This window comes from Ahaetulla prasina, chromosome 2 (genome assembly GCF_028640845.1).
Source record: "Ahaetulla prasina isolate Xishuangbanna chromosome 2, ASM2864084v1, whole genome shotgun sequence".
Taxonomy (NCBI): Eukaryota; Metazoa; Chordata; class Lepidosauria; order Squamata; family Colubridae; genus Ahaetulla; species Ahaetulla prasina.
Window position 1 is genome coordinate 42,500,593 of NC_080540.1, and position 23,385 is coordinate 42,523,977.

General features: G+C 38.5%; 1 protein-coding gene across 4 annotated transcripts in view; it reads left to right on the forward strand.

Moving 5' to 3' along the window:
• LOC131189686 (microphthalmia-associated transcription factor) overlaps window positions 1-22,713 on the forward strand; it is an 85,429-nt gene extending 62,716 nt beyond the window's left edge. For 2 of the 4 annotated variants that reach the window (XM_058165972.1, XM_058165970.1), the window contains exons 5-10: window positions 7,777-7,894; window positions 10,419-10,577; window positions 11,873-11,929; window positions 13,009-13,084; window positions 15,463-15,610; window positions 17,826-22,713. In XM_058165972.1, the coding sequence (XP_058021955.1) occupies window positions 7,777-7,894; window positions 10,419-10,577; window positions 11,873-11,929; window positions 13,009-13,084; window positions 15,463-15,610; window positions 17,826-18,233 (966 nt within the window). In that variant the 3' untranslated portion in view covers window positions 18,234-22,713. The remainder of the gene's footprint in view (window positions 1-7,776; window positions 7,895-10,418; window positions 10,578-11,872; window positions 11,930-13,008; window positions 13,085-15,462; window positions 15,611-17,825) is intronic. The other 2 variants (XM_058165973.1, XM_058165971.1) reach the window with 1 other exon arrangement.
• Window positions 22,714-23,385: the final 672 nt, after the last annotated feature.

Here is a 23,385-nt window from a genome sequence, read left to right on the forward strand (position 1 = left end):
CAAGTTTAAATTTTAAAAAATTCTATAATAATTAAACCAATCACAAACAAATCCTTTACTTCACTATTCATTAATTTCTTGTTTTTATCTGAAATCCCTCTTTTTTATTTTATTTGTCACAACAGTATACGCAGATATTGACATAAAGCAACAACACATCATATAAACGTACAGTATATATAAGCAAAAGTATGCAACAACTATATTAATTTGATATAATAAAAGGGAACAATAGGACAGGAGCGGTAGACACTTTTGTGCTCTTATGCACGCCCCTTATGATCCTCTTAGGAATGGGGTGAGGTCAATAATAGACAGTTTTTGGTTGAAGTTTTTGGGATTTTGAGAAGAAACCACAGAGTCAGGTATTGAGTTCCAAACGTTAACAACTCTGTTACAGAAGTCATATTTTCTGCAATCAAGATTGAAGCGGTTAACATTAAGTTTGAATCTATTGTTTGCTCTTGTATTATTGCGATTGAAGCTGAAGTAGTCTTTAACAAGAAGGACATTGCAATAGATGATTCTGTGTGTTAAACACAGGTCTTGTCGGAATAGCAATAGATCAAGATCTATATGTCATTCATTTAGAATCTAATAGCATTGCTTTTCTGTGTAGTGTTTTATGGAGTGAAAATCAAAGTGGCACTTTGTTAGTCAGTCTTCTTTTATACTTATATTTCCACCATACACACCCAATCATTTGTCTAATAACATGATTCTTAAAACCAGGATTAACTTTAGGGTACCATAAATAAGCATCCCACCTAAATTTCAAATCAGAACCTTCAAGGTCTAACAATTTTGGGTTTTTCAAAATTATCCAGTCTTTTAATCATACCAAACAACAGGCATCGTAATATAATATGAGATCCAGCAAACCCAGGCCTCCTCATTTTTTAGCATCCTGTAGGAGCTTATATTTAATTTTTGTTTTTTTTTATTTTGCTAAATATATTTGGTTATATCTTTCTGTCACTGTTTAAAAGAAGAATCTTTAATCAATATCAGTATAGTCTGGATAAGAAATAACATTCTGGGCAGTACATTCATCTTAATTAATGGAATTCTTCTGATTAAATCTAGTTTTTCCATCTGTGTAAGTCCAACTTTATCTCTTTCCGTATTTTAACATGATTATTTTTATATAACTTAGAATTTTCATTAGTGAGAGTCACCCCTAAATATTTTACTTTTTCACAACTTTAAGTCTATTTTTAAGTTCCAATTTCCTCTTTTTTCCACATTCATAGTCTTAGTATGGTCGTGTTTTATTTATTTATTTTTAAACCCATCATTTTCTCCAAATATTTTAATCATCCTCACAATGCACTCAATATTCTCTTGTGTGTCTTGCAAAATCAAAACTAAGTCATCAGCAAAAGCATGAACTTTATATTTATGTGCTTTAATTTGTAATTCTTTTACCCTGTTATTTTGTTTAACAGCTGCAGCACCAAGATAAATAATAAAGGGATAAAGGACTCCCCTATTTTGCTCCTTTTTGGATTTCACATGGTTTTATCAAATCTCCATCCACCATAATCTGTGCTGTCTGGTGTGTATAAATGGACTTCAATCCCTGTAGAAAGCCCAGATTAAAATCCATGTTTTTGACTACTTTAAACATAAAGTCCCAACTCAAATTATCAAAAGCTTTTCCTGCATCTAAGATTAGTGAAACTGTCATTACATTGTTGTAAATGTTCGATTATATCCAAGATTACTCTCACATTGTCTTTTAATTGTCTTCTGAGTAGAAAACCACACTGGTCTTCATGTATATAATCTCGTAAAACTTTTTTAAGTCTTTCAACTAAAATGGATGTAAACAATTTATAATCATTATTAAGAAGAAAAATTGGTCTGTAATTCTTCATAGAATCCAGTCCCTCCTTAGGCATCAAAGACATGTAGGCATAGTTTCTTTGTAGAATAGAGTTAATTAAATCTTTCATCAGAAGAAGTAATTGCTTTTCAAAAGTTTTATAGAATCCACTCAATAAACTATCAGGTCCTGGCGCTTTACCTATCTTAGCCCTGTTAATTGCTTCTGTTATGTCAAAGGTCGTTATTGGACTGTCTAAAATTGTAATTTTACCTTTTTCCAGATGACCATTTAGATTTTTTTTATTCATTGTGCTTTAGAATATATAAAGATACTACCTTCATAAGTAAGGTATCATCAATAATTTGACAAAGGATGATAAATGTTTTTAGTGATATAGAAGCCAAGATGCAGAAAAATGTTTTTAGTGATATAGAAGCCAAGATGCAGCTTGTGACTTGATTTGATTCAAATTGGAAATTTGAGATTAAAAATCAACATGATTTGTTTTGGGGAAAATAGAATAAGCAGTTAACAGGAAGCATCTACATTTCTGTATCTTCATATTTTGACAAGATGGTATGAAAATAGCCAGTGTGCCCTAATCTTGCAGAACATGAGCTGGGTAGCGTCAGGAGTCTCTCTATATTATTATTTAATAATATTATATTATTATTATTATAATATTATTAAATATTATTTCACATTCACCTAAATGATGAAAATTTAGACCAGTCTCTATGGATCTGTGACTATAAAATTGTGCTGAATTAATACAGAAAGAATCTGATTCCACCTTTCAAAAACCTTTTAAAAAATCATCAAAATGTCAACCTTTAACTGGCACTGAATTTTTGAACTGGGAGACTTGATGACAAAGCTGATGAGCAATATTAGCCTTTTTGGAAGAATGACATGGTATTTGTGACCAATTTTTAATACTCTCTGAAATCATATACTCTGACTGTAATTCAATATGATATAAATAATTTGCACTATGCAGCATTGGTCCATCAGCAAGTACATTATCTCAGAATTACTCATACATTGAAAAAGACACACTCAGTACAAAGTAAGACAACAACAACAAAAGGCTACCACAATAAGTCTAAATCTCTTTCTCTCTACAAACAGTCTTCCCCACTGAAACCAAAACAGTAGAGTGCTTCACTCCTCCACATGGTCAGTAAGGCAAGCTTTGCAGAAGTCACCAGCTGATTATTCATGTCCATATCAGAAAGCTGATTGTGCTCCTTTGTCCATATTTAGAAGGAAAATTTTCAAGCAATGCTTGAAACCTTGCAAAGCTACTTTATCACCAAGCCCTTTTGAATCTCTTGGGATATGAAAGAAACTGATTCAGCTTGATGTCTCAATTTACTTCAAGATTCATCGCCAAAGTATCAATTCCATTTCCTTCCAATCAAATCATCTAGTTAAATCATTGCACATCATTGTGTGTATGTGTGTGTACATTGGTTTACCTGAGCTAAAAGAGTAAGTTTCTGTCTTCATCAAAAAACTTCTGCTTAAAATCTATGATTTAACTCCTGTTATCCAAAGTCCAAATTGGGTTGCTTCAGAATTCAGAGGAACGGAGCATAGAAAATGTACTTGGGAATCAAGAGACATTCCACATCAAGGGGTGGGCTTCAAAAATTTTAGCAAGGGGTTCTCTGCTCAGTTGCTTGGTGGACGTGGCCATGGTGGGCATAGCCTAGTCGGCCTTTGCACCATGGTGTGTGTGTGAGTGTGTGTGTGTGTGTGTGTGTGTGTGTGTGTGTTTGCCCTACATGGGGCTCCAGAGGCTTTCCTGTAGCCTCCAGGAGGATAAAAATGGGCTCCCCAGGCTCCGGAGACTCTCTGGAGTCCAGAAAGGGGCCTGTTTCCAGCCTTTGCAAACTTCCAGTAGGCCCGTTTTTCACCCTCCCTGAGCCTCCGCATGGCCCTGCACTTACCTGCATCCAAAATGGGCCATGTGGGAACTCCTGGGAGGGGCTGGGGGGGATGGGCAGGGCCAGCCAGGAGTGGGATTTATGGGTTCTCCGAACTGCAAAGAATGTTAGCTAGATGGTCTCCCGAACCCCTGCGAACCCCTAGCAGTCCACCCCTGGACATTCCCAAAAAGTCATATTACACCAGAACATATCCTACAGGTTGTCTGTTAATTTGGAAGATTGCCCTACATATAAAAATTAGTAAGACACAATTGTAGTACCCACTTGAAATCCGTAGCTCAAATCAAGGAATTATGTTGATATCGTACTGAAATGTAGTAATCCTGCTTTGGTAACACTGTGGACTATCTAGAACTCATGGCCTAATCAGATGCCAGGCCCCCTAAAGTAGAAGATAAGCAAAATCCCAATAAAAGAAGATGTCTCCTTGGAGTCCATGCATAGTTCTACAAAGTTAATAAGGATGCCATTGTTCAATAGCAAAGAGAAGGCCCAGTCTGTAACAGTGATAGCTGTGCTCATTTGCTATTGAGATACAATAGTAACAGAAAATCTCATTTTTATTTATGCTATAAATCATTGCAATGGACCTTTATGTAAAGGTCACACATGATACATGTTTCATCTGCTTTGACTCAATAAGAGCACACATATCTTCAGAACTGGTCTGTTCATTCTTGCGGTTTATCTTTTAAGTAGAACATTCAGATTTTCACAACAAACTATACAATGCTACCTTAAAAACTATTTGTGGTATCTTTTATTAAATGTTCTTAACTATATTTAACAAAGAGTAAACTCCTTTTATTTCTTTTAGACTTGCAAGTAACCATGAGGAAGTTTTTTAACATTCCATTTATTTGTTCAATACTCTTCAATTTTGATAAGATAATATGCATATTCACAGCAACACTGACTAGCAACCCAGAATTTTAAAATGAATTAGTTCTGAGAATTTTCTAAAATTAATATGTTTTGTTTTTATTTCTAAAAGCTAAACACTATAAAACAAAAGAACCATCCCAACAAATTCCAAAGTTTTAGTGACCTGGAAGTAATTGTGTCTTATGTGCCATATTAATGAGCGATTACAAAATAGGTCTTCCGAAATCATATTAATACCTAGGTAAATATTCCTGTAGAATAAATTAAGCTTTAGGATTCCCTAGATTGAGGCTGTTGAGAAGTTTAAACATCCAAACTGGTATTTTGAAACATACCCTTTGTTGGAAAACAGTGAATTAGACAACTGTAGAATTATACCCTGAAGAACTCAATCCTACAGTGTGGGTCTGTTGTGCTCTCTGTGTTTTCTTGCTGATGTTTGATTACCAAACTAGGTAACATTATCAGTGTTTGGTTCTTTTGCTTACATTTTATATTCTAGTGCAGTGATGGCTAACCTTTTCAGCACCGAGTGCCAAAAGCGCGCGCACACACACCCATAAACCAATGCATGCGTGACCCCCTAATATGCCCTGCCCTCCAGGTATGCAACCCCCATGTGTGCATCCCACCCCCATGCATGCATGACCCCCATGCGTGCGCCCCACCCCCTGTGCATGCATGCACATCTCCCACATGTGCTCCACGTATGCGCGGCAGACACCCAAAGACTAGCTGGCCAGCGAGAGCAGTGGTGGGTTGCTACTGGTTTAGATTTTAGATTTAGATTTTATTAGATTTTTCTAATATTCTGGTTCACAGCCAGAATAAAACAAAAATATGCACAGTAAAACAATAATTAAAAAACTTATTAAATATACGGCCAAAATTAAAATCCCTTTAAAACCATAAAAAACCCATAAATTTACATCCAAAATATTAAAAACTACTAAAATTTCTATGCCAGTCCTGCGCGAATAAATAGATATGTCTTCAACTCGCGCAGAAGGTCCGAAGGTCAGGCAATTGGCGGAGTCCTGGGGGAAGTTCATTACAGAGGGTGGGAGCCCCCACAGAGAAGGCCCTTCCCCTGGGGGCCGCCAGCCGACATTGCTTGGCGGACGGCAACCTGAGGAGTCCCTCTCTGTGAGAGTGCACGGGTCGGTGGGAGGCAATCGGTAGCAGTAGGCAGTCCTGTAAGTAACCCAGCCCTAAGCCATGGAGCGCTTTAAAGGTAGTAACCAACACCTTGAAGTGCACCCGAAAGACCACAGGTAGCCAGTGCAGCCTGCGCAGGAGTGGTGTTACATGGGAGCCGCGAACGGCTCCCTCTATCACCCGCGCAGCTGCATTCTGAACCAACTGGAGCCTCCTGGTGATCTTCAAGGGGAGCCCCATGTAGAGAGCATTGCAGTAATCCAAGCAAGAGGTAACAAGAGCATGAGTGACCGTGCATAGGGCATTCCGGTCAAGGAAGGGGTGCAACTGGCGAATCAGGTGGACCTGATAAAAAGCTTTCCTGGAGACGGTCATCAAGTGATCTTCAAAAGACAACCGACCATCCAGGAGAACGCCCAAGTTGCGCACCTTCTCCATCAGGGCCAATGACTCACCGGCTGCAGCTGACTGTACCGGGGTGCCGGCATCCACAGCCACTCTGTCTTGGAGGGATTGAGCTTGAGCCTGTTTCTCCCCATCCAGACCCGTACGGCTTCCAGACACCGGGACAGTACTTCGACAGCTTCGTTGGGGTGGCCTGGGGTGGAAAAGTACAGCTGCGTATCATCAGTGTACAGTTGGTACCTCACCCCAAAACCACTGATGATCTCACCCAGCGGCTTCATATAGATGTTGAACAGGAGAGGCGAGAGAATCGACCCCTGCGGCACCCCACCGGTTCAGGCAAAGTGGTGGTGGTGGCGGCTGGAGGTTCTGCCCACCCACCCAGACTTCATCAAAAACACCCTGCGCATGCGCATAACCTTCACACGTAGGCTTCCTCACGCTCCCAATAGCAAACCAGTAGCACCAGGAATTGAAACCCACTACTGGGTGAGAGGCATGAGCGCATGTGTGGCGGAGCTGAGCTGGGGTGACAGCTTATGTGCCCGCAGAGAGGGCTCTGTGTGTTACCTGTGGCACATGTGCCATAGGTTTGCCATCATGGCATAGGGCCGGGTTATTTACGGGACCGCCTACTGCTACCGAATACCTCTCACCGACCCGTGCGCTCTCACAGAGAGGGACTCCTCAGGGTGCCGTCAGCGAGGCAGTGTCGTCTGGCGACGCCCAGGGGAAAGGCCTTCTCTGTGGGGGCTCCCACCCTCTGGAACGAACTACCCCCAGGACTTCGTCAACTTCCGGACCTCCGAACCTTCCGTCGCGAGCTTAAAACACACTTATTTATCTGCGCAGGACTGGATTAGATTTTAAATTTATTGGTTTTAAATGGGTTTTATTATTTATACTGTTTTTAAATATTCGGCCTTGTAAAATAAGTTTTTTAATTGTCATTTTAATCTGTATTTATATGTTTTTATTTGCCTGTGAACCGCCCTGAGTCCTTCGGGAGATAGGGCGGTATATAAATTTGATTAATAAATAAATAAATAAATAAACAGTTCTAGTGTCTTACCCTGTCAAGGTTGGTGAGAGTTGTCTTGGTGGTGGTTTCTTGATTGGGCTGTTGTTTACTATTAGCTTGTTTTGAGGGTATTGTTTGCCTTTTGATTGTTGGTCAAATATTAATCTTTGTGTGAATCTCTAGTCATATGGGTTTTGATTGCTGGTGAGCAGGTGTTTTGGTCTTTCTGTTTCCTTTTTGATCATCTGTTTCAAATGCCCTGTAGATGTTTATGCCTGTGTACCTGTTGATGGCTAATTTGTCTGAGTGCCAGGCTTCCAAATCCCATATATTGGTTGCATTCTCTGAAATACATCTCAGACATCAAGATTTAATGGTGGATGGTGGTTCATTTCTGGTGGAGCTATATTGATAGGCAAGCAACAATACAGAAATGTTGATAGTCTTTGCTCCAAACTTCAGCTGTAAAACTATCAAGGGTTTTTGCAGGGAGTTAACATCTCATCTCTTATCTTTTCCAGTTACCTGTCTCTGGCAATATAGTGGACCTGTATGGGAATCAAGGTTTGCCTCCTCCAGGACTTAACATCAGCAATTCCTGTCCTGCTAACCTTCCTAATATAAAAAGGGAACTCACAGGTAAATATGAACTCTATTTTTACAAGTATAATAAACAAACTACGTAAGGAATATATGGAATTTAATGCTAGAAATATATCCTGTTGTATTAAATACTTTCTACTATATTTATTGAAAGAAAGATGATCAGGGGCTGGAAGCGAGATGGGGAGATAAACACAAATTTTTATGCAGAGACCAGCTTCACCATGATCAATTTAGAATTGCCAATTTCATTTGAATCCAATATAGAGCCAGGATGCTAAAAATTGAATTAATAATTATTTGTTAAAATTAATTGCTTATAAAGTTTTCCATTTATAAAATTAATTGACTTTCCAATATAGACACAGACAGTGATTCCCCTGCCTTCTTCCATCAGAAACTCAAAGAAATAGGAATAAGGAAGACTGAGGAAAGGCAAGGGGCATCTGCCCTGGGAAGTAAATGGGGGAAAAAAGGGGGGTGGATGAGGAGAAGGAAAGAGCAAACTAGATGGGGAAGGAAATTTTTTTTAATTTTTTTTTTAACAAGGGTTAAAATTCATCAGGCAAGGACCCTTTCTCAAACGGCCTAATCTTCAGTCTTTAAATAGATACTTTCCAGCTCCCCAAATGAATCTCCTGGATTTCTTTTGTTTTTGGCAGCTGTTTCTATTCTTATTTAAGACAAGATTCCGAGAGTCCACAAAAAAATTGAGAACAATATGTTACTCAAGAACATCCAGTTCAGAAGGATTCTTAGGTCTCACATCTTTAAAAGAGCTGCAATTAATCTTGGGGTCTCCACTCTGACCAATAATATGCTTTGAGATCTTGCATAGAATATACCCTCTACCTGCCACCAACTAAGATTGAAGCCGGGATCTTTGCCAGATCCTTATAGTACTCTTGCTGAGCTTCCTAAACAAGGATAGCAAACTCTCTGCCCTCTCAGAAGAGCAAGGGCAGAGGTGGGTTTCAGCAGGTTCTGATCACTTCTGGAGAACCGGTAGAGGAAATTTTGAGTAGTTCAGAGAACCAGTAGTAAAAATTCTGACTGGCCCTGCCCCCATCTATTCTTTGCCTCCCAAATCCCAGCTGATTGGGAGGAAATGGGTTTTTTGCAGTAATCTTCCCCTGGAGTGGGAATGAAAATTTTACAGTATCCTTCCCCTGCCATGCCCACCAAGCTATGGCACACCCATCAAGCCACGCCCACAGAACCAGTAGTAAAAAAAATTGAAACCCACCAGTGAGCAAGGGCAGCGTTTTCCGTTGATGCTGTCAACAGAACAGGTCCTCTCTTGCAAGCCTCCATCGTTTCTCTGCCCTTGGCAGGGAAAAAAGTAGCCAGCTGGGAGAGAAGGCAAGAGAGATCAGGATAACCCGAGGTTACCAATGAGAATTGCAGTCTTGTGGAACACACCACTGCTATTCCTACTTGAGCCTAAAAACTAAAAGAAGTAATACTTCAGTGGCCAGGAAGGTTAATTTCTCTGTGATAGGAGGATCACAGAAGGATTATGCAGTGTAAGCAGAAGTGAGCTTGGTAGACAAACAGCCTAATTTGGTGTAAAATAGGGGTATCAAACTGGATTTCTTTGAGGGCCGGATCAGCATTGTAGTTTTCCGCGCTGGAGGTGGGGGAGATGGTGCAGACGCCTCCTGCAGCACCCTCCAGCCAAAATGGGGTGCAGTGGGCTGCATGAGCCCCCCACATGCCATTTTTGGCCTCCTGCAGCTCCCTGCTGACCAAAAAAGCCCCGCTTTGGCTGTCAGAGGCACTGTGGGCCGGTACTTCGCTATTTCCAGGCCAGCCCCGCTGGCCAGATTTAAGCACCCCGTGGGCCAGATGTGGCCCGCGGGCCTTGAGTTTGATACCCCTGGTGTAAAACAACTTTATGGAACAGAATGAGTGATGGGCAAAATAGAAAGTGTAGCGCAACAAGGAAAGTGAAGCTTTGCTTGATGACGGAGGTTCTTTTTCACTATTGATTTGCTTAAGGGTCATTTGTCGTATATGCACTATGGTTCACATAGCGTAGCCTGAAAATAAACGATGCTGTGTTCAAATGTGAAATGTCAAGTTCTCTGAGAAAGTTCCTTGTACCAGTCACGTTGTATGGTCCTACAAGAGCATCCTTGAATCGATGGGCAAGTCATGAGTGCAGAAAATATTTTTGTTAACGTATAGTGTTTGGATCTTTTCTTAAGGAAGGGACAGGAGGGGGGAAAAAAAAACCCTAGCAAGGATAAGGCATCGTTGTGTCTGATGCAGCTTCATTAAGGAAGATGCAGCATTTGTTCATTATTATGCCTTTATAATAAAGAGGCCTTTATTGCCCATATTTGGAAATAATCTAGGAATAGCCAATACAGACGTTTCACTGCATGGTTGATCTTCATCCAATGGTTAATGAAACATATGTGTAGCTTTTTTATTAGTAGTTAGGGGTGGGGGAGTGTTAGCTTTATTACAGTATGCCGCTTCCTTGGAGCAAACCTAATATTTTAATGGATAAAATCCAACGTTGCACAAAATGACTTTTATACTTGTGCAACAGGACTTGGCCGTCTCGTTCCCCAACCTTCTGGAGAAGATTTTGAGGGTGCAGGGTACACAGGGGTACACGAAAAAGGAGGAATCTCTTCCTTTCCTGTTCTACTGATGGAAAATATTCTGGCAGATGGAGGCTTAACTGAATGCAGCCCGTTATCCTCAGGTTAGCTGCTGCCTCAACTGAAAATGTTACTTTAATATGTTACTATGCATGAAGGATATATTAAAACATATAAAGAATGGTTGCAGGAATTGGGTATGGCTAGTCTAGAGAAAAGAAGGACTAGGGGTGACATGGTAGCAATGTTCCAGTATCTGAAGTGCTGCCACAAAGAAGAGAGAGTCAACTTATTTTCTAAAGCACCAGAAACAATGGATGGAAACTAATCAAGGAGAGAAGCAACCTGGAGTTAAGGAGAAACTTTCTAACAGTGACAACAGTTAACCAGTGGAACAGCTTGCCTTCAGAAGTTGTAGGAGCTTCATCACTGGAGGTCTTTAAGAAGAGACTGGACTGCCACCTGTCTGAAATTGTACAGGGTCTCCTGCTTGAGCGGGGTGGTTGGACTAAAGGCCTCCAAGGTCCCTTCCAGCTCTATTTTGATTCATCATTTCTAACCTTTAAGGTGGCAGCATTACAACTACACTAGATTCCAGTGATTAGTACATGCCCGATCCACATAAGAAAGCAGCCCCAATCAATTTACATGTTCTTTCTCACTACTCTAAAGATACTAGCAATGGCAGCTCTGATTTTCTGTGACAAATATCTAACAAACTCCTCCTCTGTATTTATCTCTGCAAGCGTGGCTTCCTGAAATGGGAAAGATAACGTTTGGAATCATCCTAAAATAGGAGATTTCACAAATCACATTTATTGATGAAAATCAATTGCCAACAACATTATACTAGCATAAAACACCAGTAAAACTCCTTCTGAGTAGTTGCTGAACCAGCAGAACCATTGGAGAGAAAAGTTGTCTTTGAATGTTATTTCTCATATGCTACTTTTCTACAAAGCTGTGATTTGTTTAGTTTATTTTTCATCTCATGGACCGAGGGTTCGAATCCCGCTTTTGCATTCAGAAATTCTATTTTCTTGCTAAGGTTATCCCTGAATGTTAAAATTGGTCCTTTAATGACAGCTAGCCATACCATAAAGAAAGAACAAAGACAATATCACGCTGCGCATTCATTATCTTCAGCTATAGGCTTTCATAGTTTTAAACTTGAACTTATATCCCTAATAAGTCAGAATCAATATCCATGATATTAGACCATGGAAATATACCAAAAGGTTTTGCTATGATGCAGTATAGGTGGTATATAGGTACGTCAGTCAGAATATATACGAAGTAGAATGCAGCAGAGAAATATCAAAATTTATTTTGCGAGTGTTGCCTTTTAATATTATACTGACTATTTCATTAACATACATATCATGTATATTTCCCACAGAATCAGAGGCAAGAGCTTTGGCCAAAGAAAGACAAAAGAAAGACAATCACAATTTAAGTAAGTTGCTTGTTTCATGTGTTTTTTCAATGGTCAATAAACTTGGTTAAGAACTTACTTAACCCATTCTCATAATAATGGGAGGAAAATATAATTACTTAACTATTTCTAAATATCCAATTGAGCTTTCTCTACAGGGAATTAGATATTTATTTGTTATTTTGTTACTTGATTTTAAAAACATTAATTTGATACCTTGACACTGAGCCTATTTTATAAGGAATGTAATAATTTTCTTCAGTGTTTGTTTAGCTTCTGAAATATAAAAATACTATATTCTTACAAAGTTACTGTATACTTGATTCCTTTACATTTCCAAATATTTTTTGGCTGGAATCAATAAGCCAAAGTGACATTGAAAACATCAAATAAGATAATAAAATCCCTGACTATTTTTCATCCTTAACACAAATAGTAAAGGGCTAAAGTGGTAGGAAGTCATTTTAATCTAGCATATTAATTCAATCATATCTTTATCATTCCACTCTACCAAAGCCTTCCTGTGCTCCCAAAATTAAGAATTGATTTTGAATGGTATAAATTAAGAGTTTATGTGTTAACTGGGAGTAGAGCTTTGTTAAATCTATGTAGCTAGATGCAAATAATAAAATATATTCATTGTAAAGCCATTTGGATATTATACCTAATTTGAATTTTTAAGCAGACTTCTTTAATATTGTTGGCGTCTCCATGCTTAATATAACAAATCTAGCTACATAGATTTAAATTATTTTAAAAGGTCATAGAATTTTTTTTAAATTTCAGGCACTCTTGATTTATTTATTCTCTAAAGCCATTTGCTGTATATTTATGCCAAAATCTTTTCTGATGTAACAATTTCTAAGTTAAAAAAATAACGATTTAAAACAAAATTAAAGTGGTTCTAATTTGATTTTTGGAGTCTGTGGATATGGCTTAGAGATTTTATTCTGCCCAATTTGTGCTGTGTTGATAAATCAATTGTAGAATATTTTTCTTTAATTGAATTTAGGGATCAGGTAATAATAAAGGTGGTTTGTTATTTTTTCAAATGTTCTCTACCATCATTGATTCCTAATTTTATACTGCTTTCTTAAAAGTTGAAAGAAGACGACGATTCAATATTAATGATCGCATTAAAGAACTTGGTACTCTGATACCGAAGTCAAATGACCCGTAAGTATATAATAAATTACTCCAAGAAGGTACATTACTTTTAAGAAATGATTGGATAGTTGTTGTATTTAGCAGAAATACCTCATGTTAGACTGTAACAATGGAGGAGGAGGAGGAGGCAGGGCTGCTTCACTTCTGGGAAAAGTATACCTTTGAAGCACCTCCATGAAGTATTCATTAGACCCTACCTATATTAAAACTGCCTGTTTCTCATTATGATATTGTAAATATTCAATAATGTTCAACAGTCCTTACAGTGTCCCTTAACTGTCTTTTTGGCAGAAAGCCAAATTGCTCTTCATGAATATGTACCCATAAAACCTTCTTTAATCTTTCTGTCAAAACTGCAGCAAAAAGTTTATAATAATTGTTTAATAGTGAGATTGGTCTGTAGTTCTTTATCTTCGTAACATCTCGACTTCCTTCAGTAGTAATATAGTATTAGCTTCTTTCCAAGTTTGAGATGTCTTTCCCCCTCTGTAATATATCATTCAATATATCATTCAATATAGCTTCAAAGCTATTGGCTGTCCAATTAGACCAAGGGTGTCAAACTCAAGGCCCGCAGGCTGCATCCGGCCTGTGGAGTGCTTAAATCTGGCCTGCGGGGGAGGCCTGGAAATCTCAAAGGACCTGCCCACGGTGCCTCTGCTGGCCAAAATGTTTTTGACAAGGAGAATGCTACAGGAGGCCATGGAGGCTGAAAATGCGGCATTGGGACAGGGAGGGGTGTTTTGGCCGGCAGGGTGCTGCAGGAGGTGTCTGTCCCATCTCCTCCCCTTGCCAAGCCAAGGAGTAGAATTACAATTCTGATCCAGCCCTTGAAGAAATCCAGTTTGACACCCCTGGATTAGACCCTGCCTATAATTGGCAAAGCAGCTGCAGCATCATGACCAAGTGTGGCTTCTATACCACAAGCACACTTCTTTGCATCAAGGCAGAGTGATGCATTCCATGTGTAACCAGAAGTGCGTCCTACCAATTATTAGTGAAAGAACCATCCACTCCCTCCTGTACTAAATTTAGTATTTATTTTGTTGTAACCATTTTTGTTTTCTGGCTTACTCAATCACATGTTTGGAGAACGTAGTTTTTGCATAACAATTGTGTGGGTGGTGTGCCTCCTCACCACCACAGTTCTTCCTTAAACTAAAGAGCCCTCAAGATATATTTACAGTAATTGTTGATATGGTTTTCTCGGCACCAGTATGAAAACGGGTTGCCATTGCCCTCATTTGGAATGTGTTTGTGGGAAGTGGTTCTTGGATGGTTAAGAAGCCATCTTGTTGTTGTTGTTAGCTGCGAAGTTGTGTCCGACCCATCACGACCCCATGGACAATGTTCCTCCAGGCCTTCCTGTCCTCTACCATCCTCTGGAGTCCATTTAAGCTCACACTTACTGCTTCAGTGACTCCATCCAGCCACCTCATTCTCTGCTGTCCCATTCTTCTTTTGCCCTCAATCTTTCCCAGCATTAGGCTCTTCTCCAGTGAGTCCTTCCTTCTCATTAAGTGGCCAAAGTATTTCAGTTTCATCTTCAGGATCTGACCTTCTAAGGAGCAGTCAGGGTTGATCTCCTCTAGGACTGACTTGTTTGTTTGCCTTGCAGTCCATGGGACTCTCAGAAGTCTTCTCCGGCACTATAGTTCAAAGGCCTCAATTCTTTTAGATAGAATAAAAAAGATAGAAGCCATCTATCCATTACCAAAATGATCAACAGGTGTAATCTCCTTCCCTTTACATTGAAAAAATGCAGTAAAAAGAATTATTAGAGGCTTCCTGTCCTAATTCACCTAAATACAATTCCTGCTTTCAAAGAAGATACTTGCTGGAATTATTGTGTTTTTCCTTGAACCTCTTGCTGAATAAATTTAACTCATTTATTTATTTTATTTATTTATTTTGTCACACAGTATATATAAGCATAAACATGAAATAATTATACAATATATAAGTATATATATGAGTATAAGTATGTAATAACTAACTCATCTGAACTGTGAGATTTGTTTGGGATATAAGCCACTTCTAGTCAATGCTATTACCAGGAGCCTGGTAGCTTTTTGACCTCCCAGTCTAGCTGAGGCAACTGGACTTTGTTTTTGTTTTTTCTTTGAAAACTTCTCACTTGTCAACCAAGATTTTTTTTCAGTTCTTCAGAAGCAAAAGGTTTTCAAGGAAAAAAAACCCCCAAGAAAGTCCAGTTGCCTTTTGGAAAAGCATCTTTGGGACAACCATGACCTGGATGATTGAGAATCTCCATAGACAGTCTAACAGACCCTGTTTAGCTTCTGAGGCCAGCCAAGGTTAGCTATGTGCTTCTACCTGCTGTGATTAGTGTTTCTTTATAGACATAATGATCTGGATTCTTCTTACAGAGACATGCGTTGGAACAAGGGAACTATTTTAAAAGCCTCTGTGGACTACATCCGTAAATTGCAAAGAGAACAGCAAAGGACGAAAGAGCTGGAGAACAGACAAAAGAAGCTGGAACATGCTAATAGACATCTTTTGCTCAGAATACAGGTTTGCTAATTAGTATATAAAAGTTACAAGCTGTGTGATTGTTTATTAATTTGATGTATATTACCCTTTTCTATCAAGGCCTCTTTTGAAGCGAGGACAGAATAAAAAAAAGGTTAAAAACCTACACGAAAATTAATGCTATAATTGCTAATGTTTAATGTAATTAGGGTTTGTTTCCAGAATGGTTCTAGAATATTAATCAGTTTGGAAGCAATGATCCTAAGTAAATTAAAGCTGTTTTTTGATAATTCTATTTGCAACTCTGCAAAAGTTCATAAAGGTTATATTATAAACTTTTGTGCACACAGTCATAGGTAGGGCTGAACATTCTGCCATCACTTTTGTGTGGACATACAGTAAATGAAACATAAGAGTTTTCATTTTATCACACAGATTCCAATTTCACCTGCTCTATAAAACTATAATTCTCAGGTGCACCTGTGCCTAAGCACATAAAATTACTCTGCCATACCCTTCACCCTGCAAAATTCAGGTTACTTAATTGATACTTGGCCATAGAACTGATGATGCCTATAAAAGCAGGGTCATGCCAGAAGCACGATTCCATTCCCTCATGGTTACAGATACAGGTAGTCCTTGACTTATGAACAAAATGTATGTTGCTAAGCAAGACAATTGTTAAGTGAGTCATACCCAATTTTAATTCTTTTGCCATATATGATAAGCTAATCAGTGCAGCTGTTAAATGAATCATGTAGTCATTAAGTGAATCTGGGATTCCCCATTTGACTTTGCTTGTTGGAAACTGTCTGGGAAGGTCGCAAATGGAAATCATTTCCTGGGACATTGCTGCCTTCATAAGTACATGCCAACCTCCATACTTTGATCAAATGAACCTGATGTGAGAATCGGTGATAAGCCACCTTTTTTAGTGGTATTGCAACTTTGTGCGTAAGGAATGGTTGTAAGTTGACTACCTATATATTCTTTATGTTCTAGGCCATGGGTGTCAAACTCGATCACGTCATGTGACATATTGCGATGTGCCATGACACATCCCTTTGCGGAGCCGGGGTGGATGTGGCCTGCGCATTTCGCATCTGGCCTGCAGGCCACCAGTTTGACATCTCTGTTCTAGGCTTATTAGTCATACTTATGGCAACAGATACTTTAAATGTTACTTGATAAGGGACTTGAGGCAAAATCCTAGTATGTTTGGATGTTTTAGTGGCACTTTACCTACAAATTAGATGAGATGTTGCTTTTCAGTGCCCTAAAAAGAATAGGAATCCCACCCAGCTTCCCCCTCAATCAAATTCTAAGGCTTGAATTTGATATAAAATTCTAGATTTTTATAAGAATGTTGTTGAAAAACGTAGCAGCAAAATAGTTTATTTCAAAATTACAAAACGGATGTAATTTATTTGTTAGGGGAAAGGAAGAAAGCATTTTATAATAATAGAGGGTTATTTGCTTAAGTATAATAATTAGGAACAAATTTGGTTATCAAGAACTTTTTTCTTTACCACATGAGGTGTGGTATTTTTCTATTAACCATTTTAATTATTCCAGTTTAAGTGTTCCCTTTTCTCTTTTCTATCCATTCTTAGAAAATCTGAATACTCACCACTCTTTAACAAAAAGCCATGATCATGAGAACAATTAATTTAACAATTAGACTGGCTTTATGTAACAATAAGATACCTTTACTATTTGACCTTTCCTTTTAGGACACTGAAAACATATATATATCATGGGTTAAAGCAGGCATGTCCAACCCATAGCCCATAGTCACATGTAAGCCCGAAGGTTGGACATCCATGCTTTAGAGTAAAGCTACCATGGACATTTTCCTTTATCCTAGGGGTCCCAAGTCCACTTTGAGACTGAGCAAAGAGAGGAAATTGCATGGAAGATATACCGATGTTTTGCTTATTCTCAAACAGACACCAAAAGCTGCTTCCCTTCTGGTGTATATAGTAATTTCTTAATGCCGGCATTATGGTGGAAAAGCAGTAATTATCTTCTTTTCTTCCCTGTGTGCTCTACTGTATTTTCCATTTTGATTAAATCCATAGCCTCCATTTTAGGAAAAAAAAACCCATATTGGATGACCAATATAATTAGTTGTAAGAGGGTTTGGAATTGAAGGCTTCCCTGCTTTTAAGAAGAAGAAAAACGTTGAATTCTAAAGTTGCTCTTCTTTTTAAATCTTTCCAATGCGCTTCTTGTTTTTCATGCCTCTTCATAACAGGAGCTTGAGATGCAGGCTCGAGCTCACGGACTTTCCATCATGCCAGCCACGGGCCTTTGCTCTCCAGAAATGGTAAACCGGCTGATCAAGCAAGAGCCTGTGCTTGACAACTGCAGCCAGGAAATCCTTCAGCAACACCATCCTGAGCTTTCTTCCACAACTACTCTTGACCTTACCGACGGCACCATCACTTTCAACGGCAGCCTGGCAAACGTGACAGAATCGGCCACAAGCACCTACACCATCCCTCCCAAAATGGGATCTAAACTGGAAGATATGTTGATGGATGATACTCTGTCTCCCGTTGGAGTTACTGATCCACTTCTATCGTCGGTCTCTCCTGGGGCTTCAAAAACAAGTAGCCGGCGGAGCAGTGTAAGCATGGAAGACACCGACCATGCTTGTTAGTGGATATCCTTAGACAGGCCTCTCACAAACTTCTTCATTTTTCCTGATCAGTAGATTAAAGTAACTTTTCTTCTCCCCTTAATATTTGAATATATAAATCTACGGATAGCTCAGCGTATATGTGACTTTTTTTAATGTTTGAAAAGACTTGTATATTGTTTTATAACTACAGTGCTTCCAAAGTATAGTACTGTATCTGTGAACTGGATTCATCAAGGAACGCCAAATGATTTCATCTCTACTCAGAAGCAATAGACGTCTACAGATCAGCAAGATCCACTAAAGAGGAAACTTCAGTAAAACTAAGTAAAGTGACTTGGAAGTGAAATGAAGAAGAATGTATAGAAACCAAAAAGAAAATTAGCTTTGTATAAACTATTTTTCTGTTGACTTAATAGTGCCTCCTTTAAAAAAAAGCATACAGTATCTATTAATTCATATAATCTTTCCCATGGTGTTAGATACTATACATGTATCAACAGGTTACCTGTACAGAAACTAACTGATTTTAAGTACAGTTCGAACTAGATTTAATGCAAAGGAGAGATATCTAAAGATTCAGTGATATTTAAGTTCATATTATTATCCATTCAAAATTATGTCTTATCTTTTCCAAAAGCATTACTTTTAAATAATCATGAGAAAACTATTTTAAAAAAATATTTTGCAAGACTTTATATTGCAAACTTAGTATTTTTCTCTCAATGGGGCATAAACAATTATTTCCTTTTTTAAAAAAAAATATGTGGTACCAATATCTGATTTAAATGAAATTTTCAATTTTTTGATTCAACATTTCATTCTAAATACATTTTTTAATAAGAAAATGCCTCTCGCCATTGCATCAAGTTTTTGACAGTTAAATTCCACTGAAAGAAAGCCAATTTAGTGTAGTGGTTAAAACACCAGACTAGAAACTGGGAGACCATGAGTTCTAATCCTGCCATAGGCACAAAACCTAAGTGGTTGACCTTGGGCCAGTTACTCTCTCTTAGCCCTGGGAAACAGACGAGGGCAAATCACTTCCAAAATCTTGCCAAGAAAATTCCAGGCAGTTGCCAGGAATCAAAAACTGACTGGAAGGCGCCCACACAAACCCCGCTGAATGGATTGTTTTACGTTTTTTTTTAAATGCCCATTTCAGTATAAGCTTTGATGCAGGTACCTGTCTTTTCACGAGTGGATTTGTTGCTATTTTGTATATTACAGTCTTCTTTGAAAGGAATGTTTTGACACCGACAGTTTAAATAATAACGCAGATTTAATCTAGTTAACAAAACAGAGCTCAGTATAAAACAAAAACCCTGGGGTGAGGGAAACCCCAACATGCTCCTTTTTTTTAAAGTGAGAGTAATATTGTTGAAAATAAGGTTGCTATGTTCTTTCATACCGTATTACACTTTTCAGCAATCGTGTTGGGAAAAAAATGACTGTATCTTCAGGTGACTGTGTCTTGAGCCCAACAATGTTAGATTTAACCATGCAACAGTGTTGTTGTAAGAGCATGTTCTGTGCATTATCTACTCTGGTGTAGGCCTATGCAATAACAGTAGTGGCACCTTTACCCTAACCCTAACCTTGCCTAATTATTTTTATACAGAGGTTGTATAATCTAACCAGTTGAGCAAGAGATAAGTTTTCCACCATAGCATGGAATCCTATCTCCTGGAGAATGAAGTGCCTTAAATTTAGCTGTAATCCTTATGAACTATGACTGAAGTGTGATGTAGGAGAAATTGAGGGGAGAAGGGAAGGAATCAAAGGGGGGTAGTTGTTGGGCTTAGGTCATGAAACAAAGAGTTTCTGATCCTCCCACAGTCTTTGCGTTTCCTAAAGTTTTTTTTTACTCCCATGTCTGGATCTGCTTTGCTTACATATTCAGGAAGTCTTGGCTACTGGTCAACGATAAGCCTTCAGAATGCTAGTGAGAAAGGCTGATCAAGTCGTGGTAGAATAAGGCTCCACAATCATGAGCTGCCATGCACTTTTTGCTTTATGAAACCTCCTTGAAACCACTCAGGCCCAATTGTGCTGCTCTCTTAAGTCGAGCTGCACAGTGGAAGTGGGGCCTGGACCTATTTTTCAGCTTTGCCGATCTCACAGAGGCAGAGAAGATGACTTGAAGTAAAGACCTTTTCTTTTAACCTCAACGTTGTTGTTGTTTTCCAGCTCATCAATGACTCAGTTTGCTCCAAACGGACTACCTGAATGCTGATAATATTTAAGAATGTTTGTATCCATAAGATAGGCGTAGGAATTTGAATGCTTTTATTGCTAAGGAACTTTAATCAGCTCAGTATTTTTTGCAAGTTAAAAAGGTTGCAAAACAGTATAATCTGGAAATGAGTATTCAGCCCATGCACAGCAGAAACCTCAAGTTCAGTAGCCGATAAACAGACTGTTGTTGCCGTAGATCAACTGTCTCCAAACTGATGCCCAACACAGACGTTCCTAGACAGTATTTGGAGGCAGTAGGTTGCATGAAACTGCCATGTACTATCTAACTGTAGTTAGCATTTTGTTGTGGACTGGACTCTTGATATTTTTGTTTTTATAATTATTTTTTTAAGTATATCTGACTTCGGGAGCGAATGCTGTTCAAAGCCTAACCAAGCAGGCCACAGCCTGATCCTAAGCAATGCCAATGGCTTGTATTATAAGGTATTTTTTTCCTTTTTTTTTTTAAGTGAATAAAGAGCTGGATCTGTGCATGCTTTGTAGGAGTCAGCTTTCTTGATGCAACATTTTCTCTCCTTTTAACTTCAATGCAAACAGTGTAGATTATGCATATTAAACATACATATTTGCTTCTTTTTGCACAACCCATTTCATTTAATGTAATTGTTAGAATGTCCATCATGCAGATCCAAGGAAGGTCTAAGGCTGTTTTCAGTGCACACAGAGTGGGGATTAAGGTGGAGGCCGGGACAAGAGGGATGGAGTTTGTAATCTATTCTCTGAAATTCTGCGGGTTTTGTTTTTATCAGGCATTACTTTTATGGGCTTTCAAATCTGCCTTTGCACCAGAGGTGGGTTTCAGCAGGTTCTGACCAGTTCTGGAGAACTGGTGGCGGAAATTTTGAATAGTTCGGAGAACCGGTAGTAAAAATTCTGACTGGCCCCACCCCCGTCTATTCTCTGCCTCCCAAATCCCAGCTGATCAGGAGGAAATGGGGATTTTGCAATAACCTTCCCCTGGATTGGGGAGGGAATGGAGATTTTACAGTATCCTTCCCCTGCCACACCCACCAAGCCACACCCACCGAACCAGTAGTAAAAAATTTCGAAACCCACCACTGCTTTGCACACTTAAGAACTAGAAATATCCTTATTTCTTCTGGAGGGAGAAAACAGAACATAAGGTTTTTAATAACAGAAATCCTGCTCCGGTGTCAAGTTCTCTGGCTGCAACGTAACATACATATATAGCCTCCATGGTGAAACGAGGCTGCCTTTTTTTTTTTAATAAAAAAAACCTCCATTCTGCTGGATTCTGTTTTGTAGTATTTTGAATCAAGAAATAGACCCTTAGACCTAAATAAAATGTAACTGTGCCCTGTCACTGGATTTAGAGCATCTCACACCTTAGTGGAAATACAATCTTATCATCTTAGATCCCCTTAGTTGAAATTTTTGCATTCCACAATCCCTGTTGTATGTTGTTTAGAATGCAGAGCTTTTTCTCATTTCACAGTCTGCAACACGACATATTTGCCTTTTTCTCACTAGCTATTCACTATTTTTCTTTGGGTTTCCCCTTTAATGTGCTTACCTTGGAGTTTTCATATTGTCCGCTTGTAGTTCATACAAGTCGAATCTAGGAGACTGATGCCAAACTTTGCAATTGTAACATAAGGCCCCAGAGGATTTTTTGGGTGGGGGATGGGGTCCATCATTATCATCTAGAACCCAAATCCACAATCTGATTAGGCTTTCAGTGTGTTGCATTTTTAAAAAAGAGATGTCAGGGCCATCAGATACGTGGTAGAGCATTAAATTCTACTGAATCTCAAAGTACAAGGATTGCATGAACCCAGATGAGGAAAAATAGAAGAGAATCCTGAAGTGGCTGTTCGGACATGGAGTTCAATTTCATTTTTGCCAAAATCACAAAGACTTGTTAGTGCCATGAGCAGCGTCCTTACTACTTTTAAACAGTTATAAAAAGCAATACTAACTCTTTTGCCTATAAAGCCTTTAGGAGAAAAAAAACAACAACAAAGCACAAATAATGCACTTATCACATGGTTGGACACAAAATGCACTGGTTAAAAAAAGAAAGAAATCGATGGTAGAAAAGGCCTCTGTATCTTGAAAAAGTGATATGAATTACTGCCTCTAGTTCTGGATGTTTAGTACCATACTGTTAATCTTTTCATCTGCTGTTGGCCGCAGCAATAAGTTGTGTATGATCCATCGCACTGTAAACTATGGGTCAAGTTAATGTAAGCCAATTAAATAATTTGAACTGTTCCTAATAGATGAATTAAAGTGGTTTTTTTAATGTAATGATTTCATAATTCATGTAGAGTGCGATTGAATGATCTGTTTTAAACCAAAGAATGACTTCTGGTGTTAACTTGTGAATATGAATAACAAAGAATACTGGATTGTAGAATTTAGCTTCATATGAATCCTGCCTGCCTGCCTGCCTGCCAGCCAGCCATCTAGTGGGTTTGACTTGACACTACAATGTCAATACAATTTTGCATAATTTGCAGATAGGGAAAATATAATTTTTTCTAGCAGCATAGGTAAATACCTAATAAACTCTTTACAAATAACTTTAACATTAATGTTAAAAAGCAGGCTGCTTTTATAAATGGTGGCAATCAGCTGAAAGCAGACATGATATCAATCTCTACACTCTAATATATTTTTTTTCAAAAAAACCTGCATAATAGCTTCCTGATTGAAGTCATATTCACATTTTTTTTCTGCTTTGCATAATTCTTAGCCTTCAGAAATACTCATTGGTTTAACAGGAACAGCTAAATAACTGACAGAGCTGGTACACATCTTAAAATTCAGTTACCATTTAAACAAACCTAAACTCAGAATACACAAGTGACTTAATATTCCAAACTGCCTGATAATAAACTGTACCAGAATCTTTAGTTGTTTCACTGGTCATTGGAAGTAAACATTCGTG